The following is a 15,970-nucleotide window of genomic DNA, read 5'->3' as shown; positions in this document are numbered from 1 at the left end:
TGAAGATGAAATTAAACTAAAAGAAAGGGCTTTGATTCTAAATCCTTCTGATGAAAGTACTAAAGAATCTGTAAAGTTATTAAGGTCACAATTTAATATGTTGATAGCAGATCAAGCTGCAACCAATTTATTATTTATGAAACAAAATACATTTTGTAATGCTAATAAGCCGGGGAGATGGTTGGCTTATCAATTAAGAAAGAAACAGAGACTGAGAATAATAGAGAAAATAAATTATAAGGGTAAACTAGTTTCTCAGAAGGAATTAATTAAAAAATCTTTTTTGGATTATTATCAAAACCTATATAAATCTACTAATGTACAACTGTTAGATATAAATAAATATTTAGCTGAGGCAAGTTTTCCTAAACTGACTGAGGATCAGAAATATGAAATTAATGGTTTAATTACTAAGGAGGAAATTGCCTCAGCAATTCAACAATTGAAATTAGGGAAAGCACCGGGTACGGATGGGTTAACAGCTGTTTATTATAAAGCCTTAATGGAGGAGATGATCCAACCATTAAATGATCTTTTTAATGGTATCTTACAGGGTTTAGAGATTCCTCCTTCATGGCGTAGTGCTTTTATATCATTGATTCCAAAGGAGGATCAAGATCTTACTTTACCAAAAAATTATAGGCCTATATCTCTTTTAAACGTGGATTATAAGATATTTGTAAAAATTTTGGTAAATAGGCTTATGAGGGTGGTGCATCATCTTGTGCATAAAGATCAATCAGGGTTTATAACAGGAAGGTATATGAAAAACAATGTTAGACAAATTATTAATTTATTAGAATACTTAGATAAGAACAACCAAGTTCCTGCAGGGCTCATATTTTTAGATGCTGAAAAAGCATTTGACCAACTGAATTGGCATTTTATGCTAAGAGTAATGGAAGAAATGAATTTTGGTGAAAACATATTACAAGCTCTTAAGGTAATATATCAAAAACAAACAGCACAACTTATTGTTAATGGAGGTTTGTCGGAGGTTTTTACAATAGAGAAAGGTACTAGACAGGGGTGTCCTTTATCGCCATTGTTGTTTGTTTTAACATTGGAAATATTATTGATCAAAATTCGAGACTCTCAGGAAATTAAAGGAATATATGTTAATAAAAAAGAATATAAGTTGAGAGCTTTTGCGGATGACTTGGTTGTTACTTTGTCGCAACCTGATTATTCTGTAGTAAACTTATTACAGTTGATTCACCATTATGGTTTGGTCTCGGGTTTTAAGATTAATGTAAATAAGACTAAAATTTTACCTAAAAATATGTCGAGTCAGGAGAAGCAGATTTTGGTTAACTCGACGGGTTTTGAGATTGTTAATAAGGTAAAATATTTGGGGGTGATGCTGTCTGTTTCTAATGCAAAATTATTTAAAAATAATTATGAAAGGTTGTGGGTCAGGGTACAGAAAGACTTGAAAAATTGGGAAAAGTTGCAATTATCCCTCATGGGAAGAATTGCAGTGATAAAAATGAATATTCTACCCAAGTTTCTTTTCTTGTTTCAAATGTTACCAATTTTGAAAAATGAGATTAATTTAAATGAGTGGCAGAAGGGTCTCAATAAATTTATTTGGGCAGGTAAAAAACCAAGGGTTAAGTTCAAAATTATGCAAGACTTCCGTGAGAGGGGTGGACTCAAGGTACCAAATTTGAAATTATATTATGATGCGGTGGTTTTAACATTAATTAGTGACTGGGTAAATTTGACAAACTCTGAGATACTTTATCTAGAGGGATGGGATTTACTTTATGGGTGGCATGCCTATTTAATATTTAATAAAAAAATAGATTGGGCTTTTAAATCTCATATTTTAAGAATTTCTTTACTTAGGATCTGGAGAAAATATTATAAAAGTGATTTTAAAGTACCATTATGGGCTATACCTTGGCATGCGATAGAAGGAATAAAAAGAGGGGTTAAAATGGATATGGTGACTTATAGACAGTTACTTAAATGGGATGGACAAAACTGGCAATTAAAATCACGGGAAGAATTAGCACAAGAAAATTTTACTTATTCTTGGTTCCAATATAGGCAACTACTAGATAGATGGAAGATGGATTGTAAGGTGGGTTTTCTTAGAGAAGATGAAAATCTTATTAAGCAACTGAAGGATCAAAGACAAACCCACATTAAGAGAATTTATGGGGTTTTAGTTGAATTGGACTCAGAAACGGAACTAATTAAAGATTGTATGATTAGATGGGCGCAGAACTTTGGTGAGCCAGTTTCATTGGACACCTGGGAAATTATTTGGGTGAGAAATGTCAAATTTACTCAAGCACAGAATTTAAGGGAGAATTTTTATAAAATGTTTTATAGATGGCACCTTGATCCACAAAAAATGTCTTACATGTACCCTGACGTGCAACCTAAATGCTGGAGATGTGGTTATAAGGAGGCTTCCTATTATCATATTTGGTGGTCATGCAGAGAGATAAAAGCATTTTGGATCAAAATATGGTGGAATATCCAGAGAATTTTTAGAAGGAGGGTAAAATTTACTCCGCAATTATTTTTGTTAGGTATTGTTACAGATTGTGATACAAAGGAGGTTGTATTGATGTTAAATTTGATCACAGCCGCGAGGCTGTTAGTTGGACAATATTGGAAGAAGGAATCTTTGCCTACATTGCAGGAATGGTTTTTTAAAGTAGCTTATCTGGCGGAAATGGCAAAGATTTCGGCTTTCTTAAAGCAACAAACGCAAGAGAAGTTTTTTGCTATCTGGGACAAATGGATAAAATTTATACAATTTAGATTGGGTATACAAAAATATCATATAGCTTTTTCATAAGTTTTATTTTTATATATATTATAGATATCTTTTTTATATATATAAACATAAAGTTTTTAATTTAATTTTTATTTTTTTTTTATTTCTCAAGCCTATATTCTGCTCTGGGAAGCTCAGGGGGGGGGAAGGGAGGGTTTTTGGGAGGGGTGTGGGGTGGGGGTTTTTTTTTTTTTTTATATATGTATTGTTTAACTTTTTTTCTTTTGTATATGTTGTTTTTTGTTCTGTATTGTTCTTGTTTTCCTTGTAAAATTTATAAAACTTTTAATAAAAAAAAAAAAAAATTAAAACAATATAGTTTAATGTTAAAAAATAGACCAGTATTATGAATACCTGCAAATACATTAATACCTCAAACTATATGAATGTTGGACAAATTTGATTTATTTGCATTGCAATGAAAATTTGGTTAATTTCTATTTCCTGAATCAGAAAGAAAAATGCAATCATACATCAATATTTTATTTTTCTAAATTATAAGAAAAAATGAACCAATGAAAAAATAATAGATATAGGTGCCATCCGGGTAAATATGCACAAAAGTCTATTGATAAAGCTACCTAATGCATTTATTACCAATAGTGAGTAAAAATATATATCTTAGAAGTGCTGTGTAAACACATATACATAGACGGGTACATGCACATATACACAGTCTCTCTTTTAAAATTATCAGGGTTAAATTTCCTTTTCTCCTGTGCTGCTGAACTTATATATATTACAGAGATTCAACTCCTACTGATTAAAACAAAATAGCAATTGTTTTAGAAACATCAGGCATGCATAAAACATGAACTCCCAAAATAATGATATTGCATTGGTAGCCTTTAATCATGTTTCCCTACCTCCCCTTCTTCTCCGGAATAGGATGATCTATTCATAGGATAGGAATAGAAATCCCGGTCTTTTAAAAATACAATTAATATTTAAACCCTTTGGGTTTTTTTTCTCATTTTCCTTCTCTTTAGGCTTCCTCAGAATTTTTCAGGTTTTATGAATATTTGTGAAGAAAAGGCATACAAATACATTTTTATAGTGGGTTTGATTTCATTTGTTCAAAATACTGCTTTAATTGCAACTTCCCTATTTTTTTATTTATTTTTTGTCTCTCTCAGATACTAGCTTTCTTTGAATGATGTATGGGACCCTGTAATAGTAATCATGTATACTTTGTCCTACAATTTGCATCCATTTGCAACGTGCAATAAATAAACGTCAAACTATAACGGATTTCCACATTCCAGCCCCTTTTAGTAACATCCCCCACTCCCTATGAATATACATAAAACTTTCTAGTTTCCATATGGATACATACTTGTCTTTCTTCAACCGCAGTATAAATTCCAAGAACTTTTCATAGTTTTCAGACCTCAGGATTTATTATTGATATCTTACATATTAATCAATTAGCTTTTTTAAACCTCATTTTTCAGGATTAGTACCAATGTCTGTAGCACTGAAATATCAGGTAAAATTCAAAGATTTAATTGCCCATTTGCTTTCCCTCCCATGTTTTTATTTTTTTATTTTTTGGCCTTTCATATTACATTTCCTATCAAATCTTCAGCTTCCTAAAGTTATAATTAAATGGCTGTCTGTCTTGCTTTTTGATGTCATGTATAGACATCTATCAATTTGTACCCAGGCATATTGAATGACCTTTTTTGCTATTATTGATGCAAAGGTTACATTATTAGTCTTTCTTTGGGTCTATTTAAAGCACTAAAAACTCAAGAAGTCATATTTTGACTTTCATCTTTAGAGTTCATCAAACATTAATATGTTGCTACAAAGGTTCATTGTTTCTATTTTTGGACCGGAAAAGAAAGAAAGCTGATACTTACAAAGGTGAAATGGCAACATTCTGAGTGTTCCTAACCCAAACTTATTAATTTAAATCTACTATTACTATTTTTGTAACCCACATTAAAAAACAAATCATATCATTATCTTTTGCATCATGTTTGCAAAAGGCAACTCTGAGAGAAGGATAAAATCCCTCATTGGAAAGAATGGAAATCCCCCATGTATGTGAAGAGAGGAGGAACACTTGGATCATCTCAATATAATTAGGGTAGGTTACAACAATTTAAAGGATTTCTGGACAGTCCTATGTCCTAGTCTATCATTCTGTTATGAATACTAGCTTCATCATGAAATAACTTGACTAAAGAAATCCTATACTTTTTCAATGAAGTTGAAATACAAATAAATTTAAATGGTATGGATTACTTGGTCTAGATACTATATTGCACTGAAATTGTTTCCCTAATATATCTCAGTGGTCTGGCTGGCATAGATGCCATGGGTTATCAGCGTCAAACTTCTGAAGAGGGAATACTATCTGAATAAGATATTAATTGCATATTGTGATTTTCTTCATGCCTTGTGTTGAGCTTCATGCTAGTTGAATAAGTATTTGAACCTGCTAAATTATAAAGCAGTAAAGAGCTCTACTCCTGGTTAGCTGGTACATGGTTTTATATAGGCCTGTTCCATTTTGTTACTAGGGAGATGCCTGACTGATTAAACTATAACTCACTGCCATTTACTAAGGTGTAATGCATAGGTAGGTATTCTTTAAAATGGTTTGTTTTTGTGGAAAAACATTCATCAGCACAGTCTCCTGCTGTGAAGTGCTTTTGTTAGAAATAAATGCATTTATTCTGAGATGTTCCTATAATTAATTCCAATTGCTGATTTCTTTTTTTTTAATTTACAGGTTTTATCCATTTTTCCTGATTTTATTGGTTTGGGTCAATTTTGTTACATTTAATATATATATTAATGTTGTTACAGGAAAAGATATTAAAATGCTTTGAATGTAAATGACTTTTTTTCTTTTTGTTTCTTTTGTGCTCCCCATTCAAAATGATTGCCCTTCTTACCATTATATTAAATTCAGCTTTGCTACTACTTTGACTTCAAATTTTGAGTGAGGAAAAGTACCCATTTTGATACTTTTTATTCTAGGTTGAATCCTGTAGACGGAATGCTTGTGTGAGAAGTAATGGAACCCAAATTAGAACTGCAGAAGGTGTGCCTAAAGACTTATCACCACCATTGATCTCTGTCCTTGGTTCAAGGTATTAAAATGTACTTGCCTTGTTTCCTACCTTAAGTAACAAGAATCACTGGTGCTAAAAATAACTATATTGGCATAAATTGGGCTATAAGATAAATGTTTGTTTCCATATGAATCCAAGAAGGAAGAAGGTTACAGCATGTGTGTTTGTCTGTCTGCCTATCTATTTTACATCTTGTCTTTCATACTAGACTTAGTTTTGATCCAATATGTGGCAGTTGTTTTCTGGTTCTTCATTTCCCCCTGCAAAGTATCCAGATCTCCATTATTTTCTTTTTCAAATGGGAAACTGATCAGACGTAGACATTAAAGGAAGTCATGTCAGCCTTTTGTATGTCTTTCTCCTCTCTATTACATTCCATTCCTCCTATTAAATCAGTAGGATGGGGAAGGATCCCAGATTCTCCCTGATTTGCTCCACTTTAGTTTTTGGTTTAGACTGGGCTCTTGTGGTTACTCCTACTTTATTAGCCTGATTAGAATACTAATCCATGATATTAAAAAGGCATTAGGTGAAAAATAAATTATTGTTTATCTATATGCACATACTCTAAGAGATATATTTTTCTTCCATTATTATGGGAATTTCTTTTTCATAGTGACAAATGTAATCATTCTTTTCCTAAAAGGCTCCATGAGTGCCAAACTTTCTAATAAAATTTATACAGCAATTTCAAGATATCTCAAAATTATGGCAACAATAATAAGTCTCCCACATGATATTATTATTAATAAAATTTTATTACACTACTGGCATAAGTTGGCATTTGGTTTACTTCTCCAAGAAAGAGTAATGTATTTTTTAAATAACTGAACATTTTAAGACATCTAAGTCTTTGGAAATATGCCTATAGGATATATTTACTCCAAAGTCTTCTAAGGAAGCTTTGGTTGGTCTTTGTTTTACTTCATTTTTTGCAATTATAATAAGTACACACAAACACACACACACATGTACTTATGCATGTCTTTGAGATGATATGCTAGCTAAGATATCAAAACACGCAAATGTAAAACAATTAGAAATCTTTTCCTGTTTGATCATCTGTTCAGTAGAATGGGACTTTTTTTCATTGCCTCCCCTTACGTGTCATATTATCATCAGCTGTTCTCATGTCCTAAGAGAATACTAACTACTGATCAATTGCCTAGACATGTCTGACTGTGGCCTACATATGCCCCAGGTAGTTCATTTATTTGCCACGGTGGATTTGCTAGAGTGGAATTTAATCAATAGTTAATTCATTAATTCTGGTCTTCAAGAATGTAAGGCCTTATGCTGTAAAAAAAGTAGCTAGCTGGCTGGCTGGTTTTAACTGTGATTGAAATGTGACAATCACTGCGGTTGACAGCTTCAGCAAATACTGGCATGCATATGAATTTTCCACTTCGTCCTCTGTTAAGGAAACCAATCCAAGAAGAAAATAGCAGATTGAATAAAGAGGAAGATACTGTAATCAGTATCTGCCAATGAAGAGGTGATTTGGTTTCTAACAGACTCCTATAAACAGTGTGATGCATATTCTGCAAATTTTTGTAGAAGTTCTTCAACAAATTGACCTTGCTTTTTAGAAATTTCTTAACAGATCAAACCTATATTTGGGGTCAGAAAAAGCTTTGGAACTTTAGACAACTACTATAGAACCATACAAAAATAATTGCATTCACTAAACCTTATGGCTTATATGGTCAAATTGCATATCAGATCTGTTGCAACAGTTTTCCCTATTAGGCTAGCAATTATCTGGTGTCAAAATGTTTTGGTGGTCACAGCTATTATCAGTTGGTGTTTGTTAAAATACACTAACTGGCTGAGAGATAGGGATCTAATTTAGACACTCAGTTATATCAGAAATTATATCTGGAGCTCCTTCACGCCTCTTTATATGAAATGGCAAATGGCAAAAAAAATGTCAATTTGCCAAAGGGGAAGATGTTACTTGTATATTTTTTTTTAGGCCAATAAAGGTGGCTAATTCTAAGACCCAATTTGGTGTGGTGGTTAAGGCATCAGTCTAGAAACCATGGTCAGTCATTCTCTCTCTCTCTGTCCTAATGTCAAAGACTTCTGATAACTTACCAAGGAAATTTCAGGGACCTTTTGAGGCAATCCCCAGGAGTCAACACTGACTTGAAGGCACCAAAAAAAGAAAAAAATCAGCACAACCTTGAAATTAATCTATTTTGGTGTCATAATATTTAAAGGAATGAAAATGAATTCTTCCCCTCCTCCTAATTATCTGGGAATCTAAGAGGTCCTTTTTACATTTGCTAAGAAAACAAGTAGAAGAACTTGAAAAAAAGGTGAGAGAATTAAAGTGGGTGCACAAAGTGTCATGTAACACCCTTTGATTGTCTACCTAAAGACATGGTATTGGGGAGGAAGAGAAGGGAGATAGGCAGTCCTGCCCACTTCTTGTCATCTTCCTCATATAGAGAATGTACAGGGCTTAGAAGCTGCCTTAAGAAAACTACAAGTCCTAAGCATAATTACCTTGAAGGAAGAACAACTGAATTCAACAAGATTTAACACACAGGAACCACGCATATGTTTCCTTTGACTGCAATCCAGCACAGGCCATCTATTAATTAGTTTCCTTGTTGCAGTGAAAACTAAAAATCAGGGCCCCAAAATCTCTTCCACTTTTTCATCCTGATTTATGTACAGTAATCTGAGCACAACCGATCCTTTACCAGCATATCAGGAGCTTCCTCATACCTCCCTCAATAGAAAGTCAATTCACTGTGACTTCTTGCAAACCACACATTTATAGATTTATGCTTGTTGAGCTCAGATTTCAATAATGTCATTCTGAATGGGAAAGAGAGAGTAGTCTATGGGTTTATAGGCAAAAGTGAAAATAATTTATTTTATAATGGGTATCATATTTTACAAGTAATTAACTGTAATCAGATATTAATTCAATTAATAGAAAAGGAGGCTAGGTTGTCGTGCAGGAATACAAACTAATTTGAGGGATAATCTACATGGAGCTCCATTTCCATCTGTCCTGTTTGCCATCGTTCGCTCCCTAGAGACTAAAATGGAAGATCTGTAACTTGAGCTGGCCACGAACAAGAGTGTATATCAAAAGTGGTGACCCTTTGAGAGCCGTATGCAATGAAATTTCATTTTGATGTATGCCGATTGGTGTACTTTCAAAGTGACAATAAAGTTATTATTATGGATCACCGCACAGTCAGCCAGATGTTCAGACTGGATTTGGCATTTTGTCTACCTATTGAGTCCTTACCCAGGACCTGGGATAGGCAGATGTGGATGTTTGATGGTATTACAGATATCGTCGCAGGATGGAAGCAGTTCCTAGTAAGGCCGCCTTTTGCAATTGACTAATAGCGAATTTGTCAATGCCAATAGTGTTCAAGTGGTGCTCCAGTTATTTTGGGATTGCACCCAAGGAGCCTATTACTATTGGTACTACCCTTGCTTGCTTTTGCCACAGTCTTTCTATTTCTATTTGTAGGTCTTTGTATTTTATTATCTTCTCCAGTTCTTTCTCTTCTATTCTGCTGTCTCCAGGCACTGCCACGTCCACTATCCAGACTTTTTTGTCTTTCTTATCGACAATTGTTAAGTCTGGGGTGTTATGTTGCAGGTGCTTGTCTGTTTGAATTCTGAAGTCCCAGAGCAGTTTAATTTTATCATTTTCTATGACTTTCTCTATTTTATGATCCCACCAGTTTTTGCTTACAGGCAAATGATATTTTTTGCAGATCTTCCAATGCACCATTGTTGCTACTTTGTCATGCTGCTGCTTGTAGTCAGTCTGTGCAATCTTCTTGCAACAGCTTACCAGGTGGTCCACTGTATCTTCAGCTTCTTTGCATAGGTGGCACTTACTGTCTGTTGCTGTCTTCTCAATTTTGACTTTATATGCATTTGTCCTTAAGGCTTGGTCTTGTGCAGCCAGAATTAGTCCCTCGGTCTCTTCTTCAATTTTCCTATTCTTAGCCATTGCCAGGTCTTGTTATTATCTGCTTTCCCAGCTATTTTTTTAATGTATTGGCCATGTAGTGCTTTGTCTTCCCATGCCTCTATTCTGTTCTTCATTTGGTCTTTTTTGTAGGCCAGTTTGGTCTCTCCAATAAGCCTTCCTGATATACTAATTTCAGTGCATCGTCATCATTGTTCTTCAGATATTCTTCCAAAGCCATTTTTTCTTCTTCAACCATCTGATGTACTTGTAGCATTCCACGCCCACCTATTTGCCTTGGTAGATAAAGTCTGTCAATGTCACTGCGTACATGAAGGGCATGATTCATTGTCATTATTTTTCTGGTCTTCCTATCCATTGCTTTTAGCTCTGCTTGAGTCCAGTCCACTATTTCAGCTGTGTACCTAATGACTGGAATTGCCCAGGTATTGATTGCCTTTATGTTATTTCCTCCATTGAGTTTGAACTTTAAGATCTTCTTCACTCTCTTGATGTATTCACCTCTAATCTTTTTCTTGACTTCAGTGTGCTTGATGTTGTCAGCTTGAAGGATACCCAAGTATTTGTAGTAATCTTCCTCATCCAGACTCTTAATGTTATTTTCGTGGGGCATCTTGATTCCTTCAGTTTTCACTATTTTTCCTTGTTTGATAGTAAGTTTGGCACATTTGTCCAAGCCAAACTCCATTACAATATCTTGGCTATATATACGGACAGTGTTGAGCAGCGATTCTATTTCAGATGATGTTTTTCCATACAGCTTCAGATCATCCATGTAAAGGAGGTGGGATAGTCTAGCAGATGTTTTTGATGTTTGATAACCATGTCCTGAGTTATTCAGTATTGTTGACAGAGGAAACAGTGCAATAACAAATAGTAATGGTGATAATGAATCTCCTTGAAATATTCCTCTCTTGATATTAACCTCTCCCAGTCTCTCACCATTGATCTGCAACTGTGTCCTCCATTGTGCCATCGATCTTTGCACAAATTTTCTGATGTTTCTACTGACTCCTGTTATTTCTAGGCACTTGATTATCCAGTCATGTGGCAAAGAGTCAAATGCCTTTTTGTAGTCAATCCATGCCACATTCAAGTTGGTCTTCCTTTTCTTGCAGTTTTCCAAGATCATTTTGTCTATTAGGAGTTGATCTTTTGTTCCTCTGCTATTGGGGCGGTTTCCTTTCTGCTCAGGTGGAAAGAGATTGTTTTCAACTAGATGCTGTTGTACTGCATCAGCTACCACACCAGTTAGTAATTTGAAAGTTGTTGGTAAGCAGGTAATTGGTCTATAGTTGCCTGGTGTTGCCCCTTTTGCTGGATTTTTCATTATTAGGTAGTTTTCCCAGTTGTTAGCCACTATTATTATTATTATTATTATTATTATTATTATTATTATTATTATTATTATTATTATTATGGATCATCGCACAATCAGCCAGATGTTCAGACTGGATTTGGCATTTTGTCTACCTATCGAGTCCTTACCCAGGACCTGGGATAGGCAGATGTGAATGTTTGATGGTATTACAGATATCGTCGCAGGATGGAAGCAGTTCCTAGTAAGGCCACCTTTTGCAATTGACTAATGGCAAATTTGTCAATAATAATAATAATAATAATAATAATTATTATTATTATTATTATTATTATTATTATTATTATTATTATTGCTTTTTTTCTTGGCCCTGCTCTTTTTTTGTTTGGCCTTTGCAAATAAGTATATTTATCTATGTATATATGGACACAAATGAATATACTGATATGTCACATGCATGGTGTCATGGTTCCGGCAGATGAAACCCTTCAAAAGTACTTTGAGGCATTGTTTTCCTTAAAGAAACTTTTATTCAGCAAACAAAGTATCGGCCCTACATAGTTGAACCCAAAAACTAAATTCCTCTCCCCTGGATACAAAATAACAAAGTACAATTCCCACCCCCAGTAAACAATCATAAAGCACATTCCCCAATTAGCTTGAAGTGTGGGCTTTCTCTCCAGCTCTCTAGTCTGCCAGCTCAGCTCTGGACCCAGTTTGTCCTTGGATTCCCACGGCAGAGTTATTGTTATTATGACTAACTGAACTCTCATTCCAATCCCCCCTCCCAGCACCAACTAATTTTAAAAGCATAGAGAAAATGGCTGCATTTTCATCTGTTGTCAAAGCAAGAACATCCGATGTTAGCAGCGTTAACACATGGAGGGTGGAGGGAGAGAAAAGGTTTCCAGGATTGATTTTAGTGGGACTGTATGTCCCATTGTCAAGGTAAGGAAACTGGGCAACACACTGAATTTTTATTTCAGTTTATTATAATTCTATCTAATCTTTCTTTGGGTAGATCATCTTAAATCCAGGGTTTTCTTCCTTCTGAGTAAATGCATCATTTAGAAAATCACACAAATACTTTCAACATTCATCTGCTATTAAGTGATTTACTGTTTTCTTAAGTGAACAAAGAAGGAGAAGAAAGTAGATTTTTTTGTAAATTCAAGAGTCAAAACATATCTGTGTTATCTATATAACATGCAACTGAGATGTACATATACATTGAAACTATTTGCTCAAACTAATTTCATTTAAAACAAGCATACAAAGTTCTGTATATATATATACAGCCTATTATTCAACTTCATATTTGCTTTGTGCCCATTTCATCTACAGATGCCATTTCCTCCTTTAATTTCATAGATTAAATATTCTGGATTTTGATGTCAATTAGATATTTCTCAAACACTGAATACCAGAAATGGGATAGAGAATTGCCATGATTACTATGTTTCCCCAAAAGTAAGGCCTATCCCAAAAATAAGCCCTAGCTTGATTTGGGGGGGGGGTGCTGGGCCTAATGTAAGCCCTACCCCACATCTAAAAATCATATACATATACATATATATACACATACACATACACATATACATACATATACATATACATATACAAGACCTGTCTTGTTTTCGGGGAAACACAGTAGGTCAATAGTTGCAATCCTATTAGTTTATCACAAGCTTTATATATTATACTTCTATTCAAATGTGTTGAAATTCATTTATGGGAAACCATAAATTCTAATCCAGTTTTAACCATGAAACCAGTTGGGTAATGCTGAGTTAGTTACTTTATTTCAACCATAGAAAGAAGCAATGACAAATTTACCTCAAAAATGTTGCCAAGAAAATAGTATAGAAATCTCCAGGCAATCACTAGGAATCAAGACTAACTCCAAGGTGTGTGCGCATGCACACACACACACACACACACACACACGAGAGAGAGAGAGAGAGAGAGAGAGAGAGAGAGAGAGAGAGAGAGAGAGAGAGAGAGAATCATAATTATGGTTAATCAAACCATATCTTAGAGTGAAATGTGAACATAAACATTAGCTTTAGAGATAAATAGTTACATATTGCTGAACAGCATGACTAAATTCAAGTACGACTGCTTTTGAGGAGAGTTTGATTTCATCTTAATTTCATCTTGTGCAAAAATATTTTAACAAAATCAGTATGCTGGACAAAATGTCAAAGAACATAATACAAAATACTTGTCATTTACCGCTGGCTTATTTAGTTGCAAATCATACACATTGAGACAGTATTTCAAATTGTAGGTTCATTTTTAACATTTAGTGTCCCTTTCTTTGTTCTTTTCTTTCTTCTCTTTCATTCTTTTGTTCTTTCTTTTTATATGTTTGTCAGTAAATCATTGATATGTAAGGGGTATTTTTTCTTTGAGTTGAATATGCAGTGAATATAAAATAGACTTCTACAGACTGTGGCATTAATTCAGTAAGTCAGATGAAAACTTCAGAATAATAATAGTGACTCTACAAGTAACCTGTGAAGTTATCCCTTTACAGCTGACACCAATTCTTCCACTAGAGGTTGTTATTGCTAGGTGTTCCTCTGTTTATACCTCAAGGTAGTGAAATAATAGATCACTGTGTTATTTTTATTCCAAAAGATGCCAGAGTTTATCTCAGCTGCTGTTTCTGAACATAAGTCTCTAACTTTAAATGAATGCTAATTTACAGTGTCACAAAGAATTCTGACAGGTACTATTTAATTGGGTTATATTACTTTCTAAAATGATCCATCCAAAGTTTGGTGATGTTAAGTTTCCCTTACAGCAGGAAAGATATAAGGATTTACTTAAATCTTAAATGGGCAAATGGAACTTAAAGAAAGTTATCTTTAGCTCATCAGTGTTCACACTGTAATGTTGGAATTTGCCTTTAATGGATTTATTGTGGACAGATTGTAGCTCCATTTATTAATTAATCTTCTAGCCACAAGATTACAGGATTCTCTTGTTTTTAATATTTATCTTAAAAGCCCATTCCTATTCTGGATAGGAATTCTGCCAGCTGTAGTGCCAAACATCTGAAGCAAATTAGGTAGACGTCTGACCTTGTATAATTGCATGAGATCCTATTATTGTTGTTCTTGTTTCCATATCCATTCAGTATTTTTATCCAGAGGGCATTCAAGGTATGTACAAGGGGAAGGGATTTTAACCTTTTTACTTCAGCTTCCTCACTTCTAAAATCATCTTTCTTCTGCTATTGGCAACAAAAGGAAGAGTTTTCTTGAACAAAGCATCTGCAGATAAAAAGATTTAAGCCTCCCCTCCCTTGCATGTTGGTTCAGTTCAATTAATGGCTTTACTTGTGTTTAGAATAAATTCAGAGGTTAACTGCATTCTGCATCATTAACATTATATGCAGTTCTCCCATGAAGTATCTGCACTATGATATTATAAGGAAGGAACTATTTAATTATTTACATTTCTACTCAGGCATCTTTTGAGGAATATATTTAATGCATGTTTTGAAGATACAGAACTGGATTAATATTCAGATCTTTACAATGAATCTTGAAATTCAGCAATTATATTTCAGAACATTTAAATTACAACAATAACCTATTATCTATTAATTCTTAAATACACCTAAATTTAATTGGGTTGAATATGGCTACAAGCATGTTCATCACTTCTCATGGTCTAGATCAGGGGTGTCAAACTGCCAGCCCTCAGGCCGGATGCATCACGAGGAAACTGCGCCCACCCCATTGCCGGCAATGGGGAAAAAGCTCTGATATGTCACGCGATGTTATGTGATGTTGTGAGTTTGACATGTCTGGTCTAGATTTTTATTGTAGCTACCTTACAAATTTCTGCTACTATAGTTTTCACTTGGTTGCCCAGCAGATGGATTATGTAGGATGGCCAGGTTCATCAAGAATGCACTTGTATGCACCCCAAATGTCTAGGGCAGTGATGGCGAACCTATGGCATGGGTGCCAGAGGCAGCACTCGGAGCCCTCTCAGTGGCCATTGCCCCAGCCTTGCCTCCCCTGCAACCCCTTCCTCACCAGCAGCCCCCCTGGAGGAGAGTTGTCCCCAAGTGTAGCCCACACGGAGCAATGCAGCCAAGGATATGGCAGCCAGACAGTGTAGATAAGACTCTGCCCTCACGCCCCATTGCACACAGTTGATGCTGCGGGGCACGGGCAGAGGGCATGGCCCCCATGGTGCTGCTTGGCTGCCTAGATGATCTGCAGCAGGCCCTGGAAGCGATGACTGGCCCTGCGGGCAGGTGAGGGGGGAGATAGAGCAGGGGCGGGGCAGGGAGTGGAGCAGGGGCAGGGGCAGTTTTTGGGCACTCGGTCTCTAAAAGGTTTGCCATCACTGGTCTAGGGCTCAATGCCTTTCCTGAAGTGGGAAAATGTGAGATGGCTGAAATCATCAAGATCTTATTTGCACATTGATCAGCTTCTGCAGCTGAAAGTTTTTCCAATGTTTTCTCTAAAGAAGCTGAAATCACAAGACAATTTTACTATAGCTCCTGCAAGCATGGTCTTAAGTCATCAGTGCCTTCCCTGAAGGAAAAAAAAAATATGAAAGGAGAAGATTGCTACAAGCTGCTTTTTGCAAAAGAGTCAACAGAATATCTATCAGTGCAGCTATGTCTTGTTAGGGGATGCAGTGTTTTGTTTTGGTCAAGTATGTGTATAATAGTGTTCCATTATGCTGAATGTATTAATGTAAAAATACAGTACTTGTTTGTAGAAGCTGAAAGCAACTGAGCAGAGATATTAGAGTGAGGCTGT

The 15,970-nt window shown here is 35.1% G+C and overlaps 1 protein-coding gene across 21 annotated transcripts in view; it reads left to right on the top strand.

Moving 5' to 3' along the window:
* Positions 1 to 15,970, top strand: part of USH2A (usherin) — a 466,524-nt gene that overhangs the window by 323,449 nt on the left and 127,105 nt on the right. For all 21 annotated transcript variants that reach the window (XM_039336192.1, XM_039336254.1, XM_039336301.1 and 18 more), the window contains one exon: positions 5,792 to 5,904. In XM_039336192.1, the coding sequence (XP_039192126.1) occupies positions 5,792 to 5,904 (113 nt within the window). The remainder of the gene's footprint in view (positions 1 to 5,791; positions 5,905 to 15,970) is intronic.

Source organism: Crotalus tigris, unplaced genomic scaffold (assembly GCF_016545835.1).
Source record: "Crotalus tigris isolate CLP2741 ecotype Arizona unplaced genomic scaffold, ASM1654583v1 scf7180000017546.9332058, whole genome shotgun sequence".
NCBI classification, from domain to species: Eukaryota; Metazoa; Chordata; class Lepidosauria; order Squamata; family Viperidae; genus Crotalus; species Crotalus tigris.
This window is presented reverse-complemented; position numbering and strand designations above follow the sequence as displayed.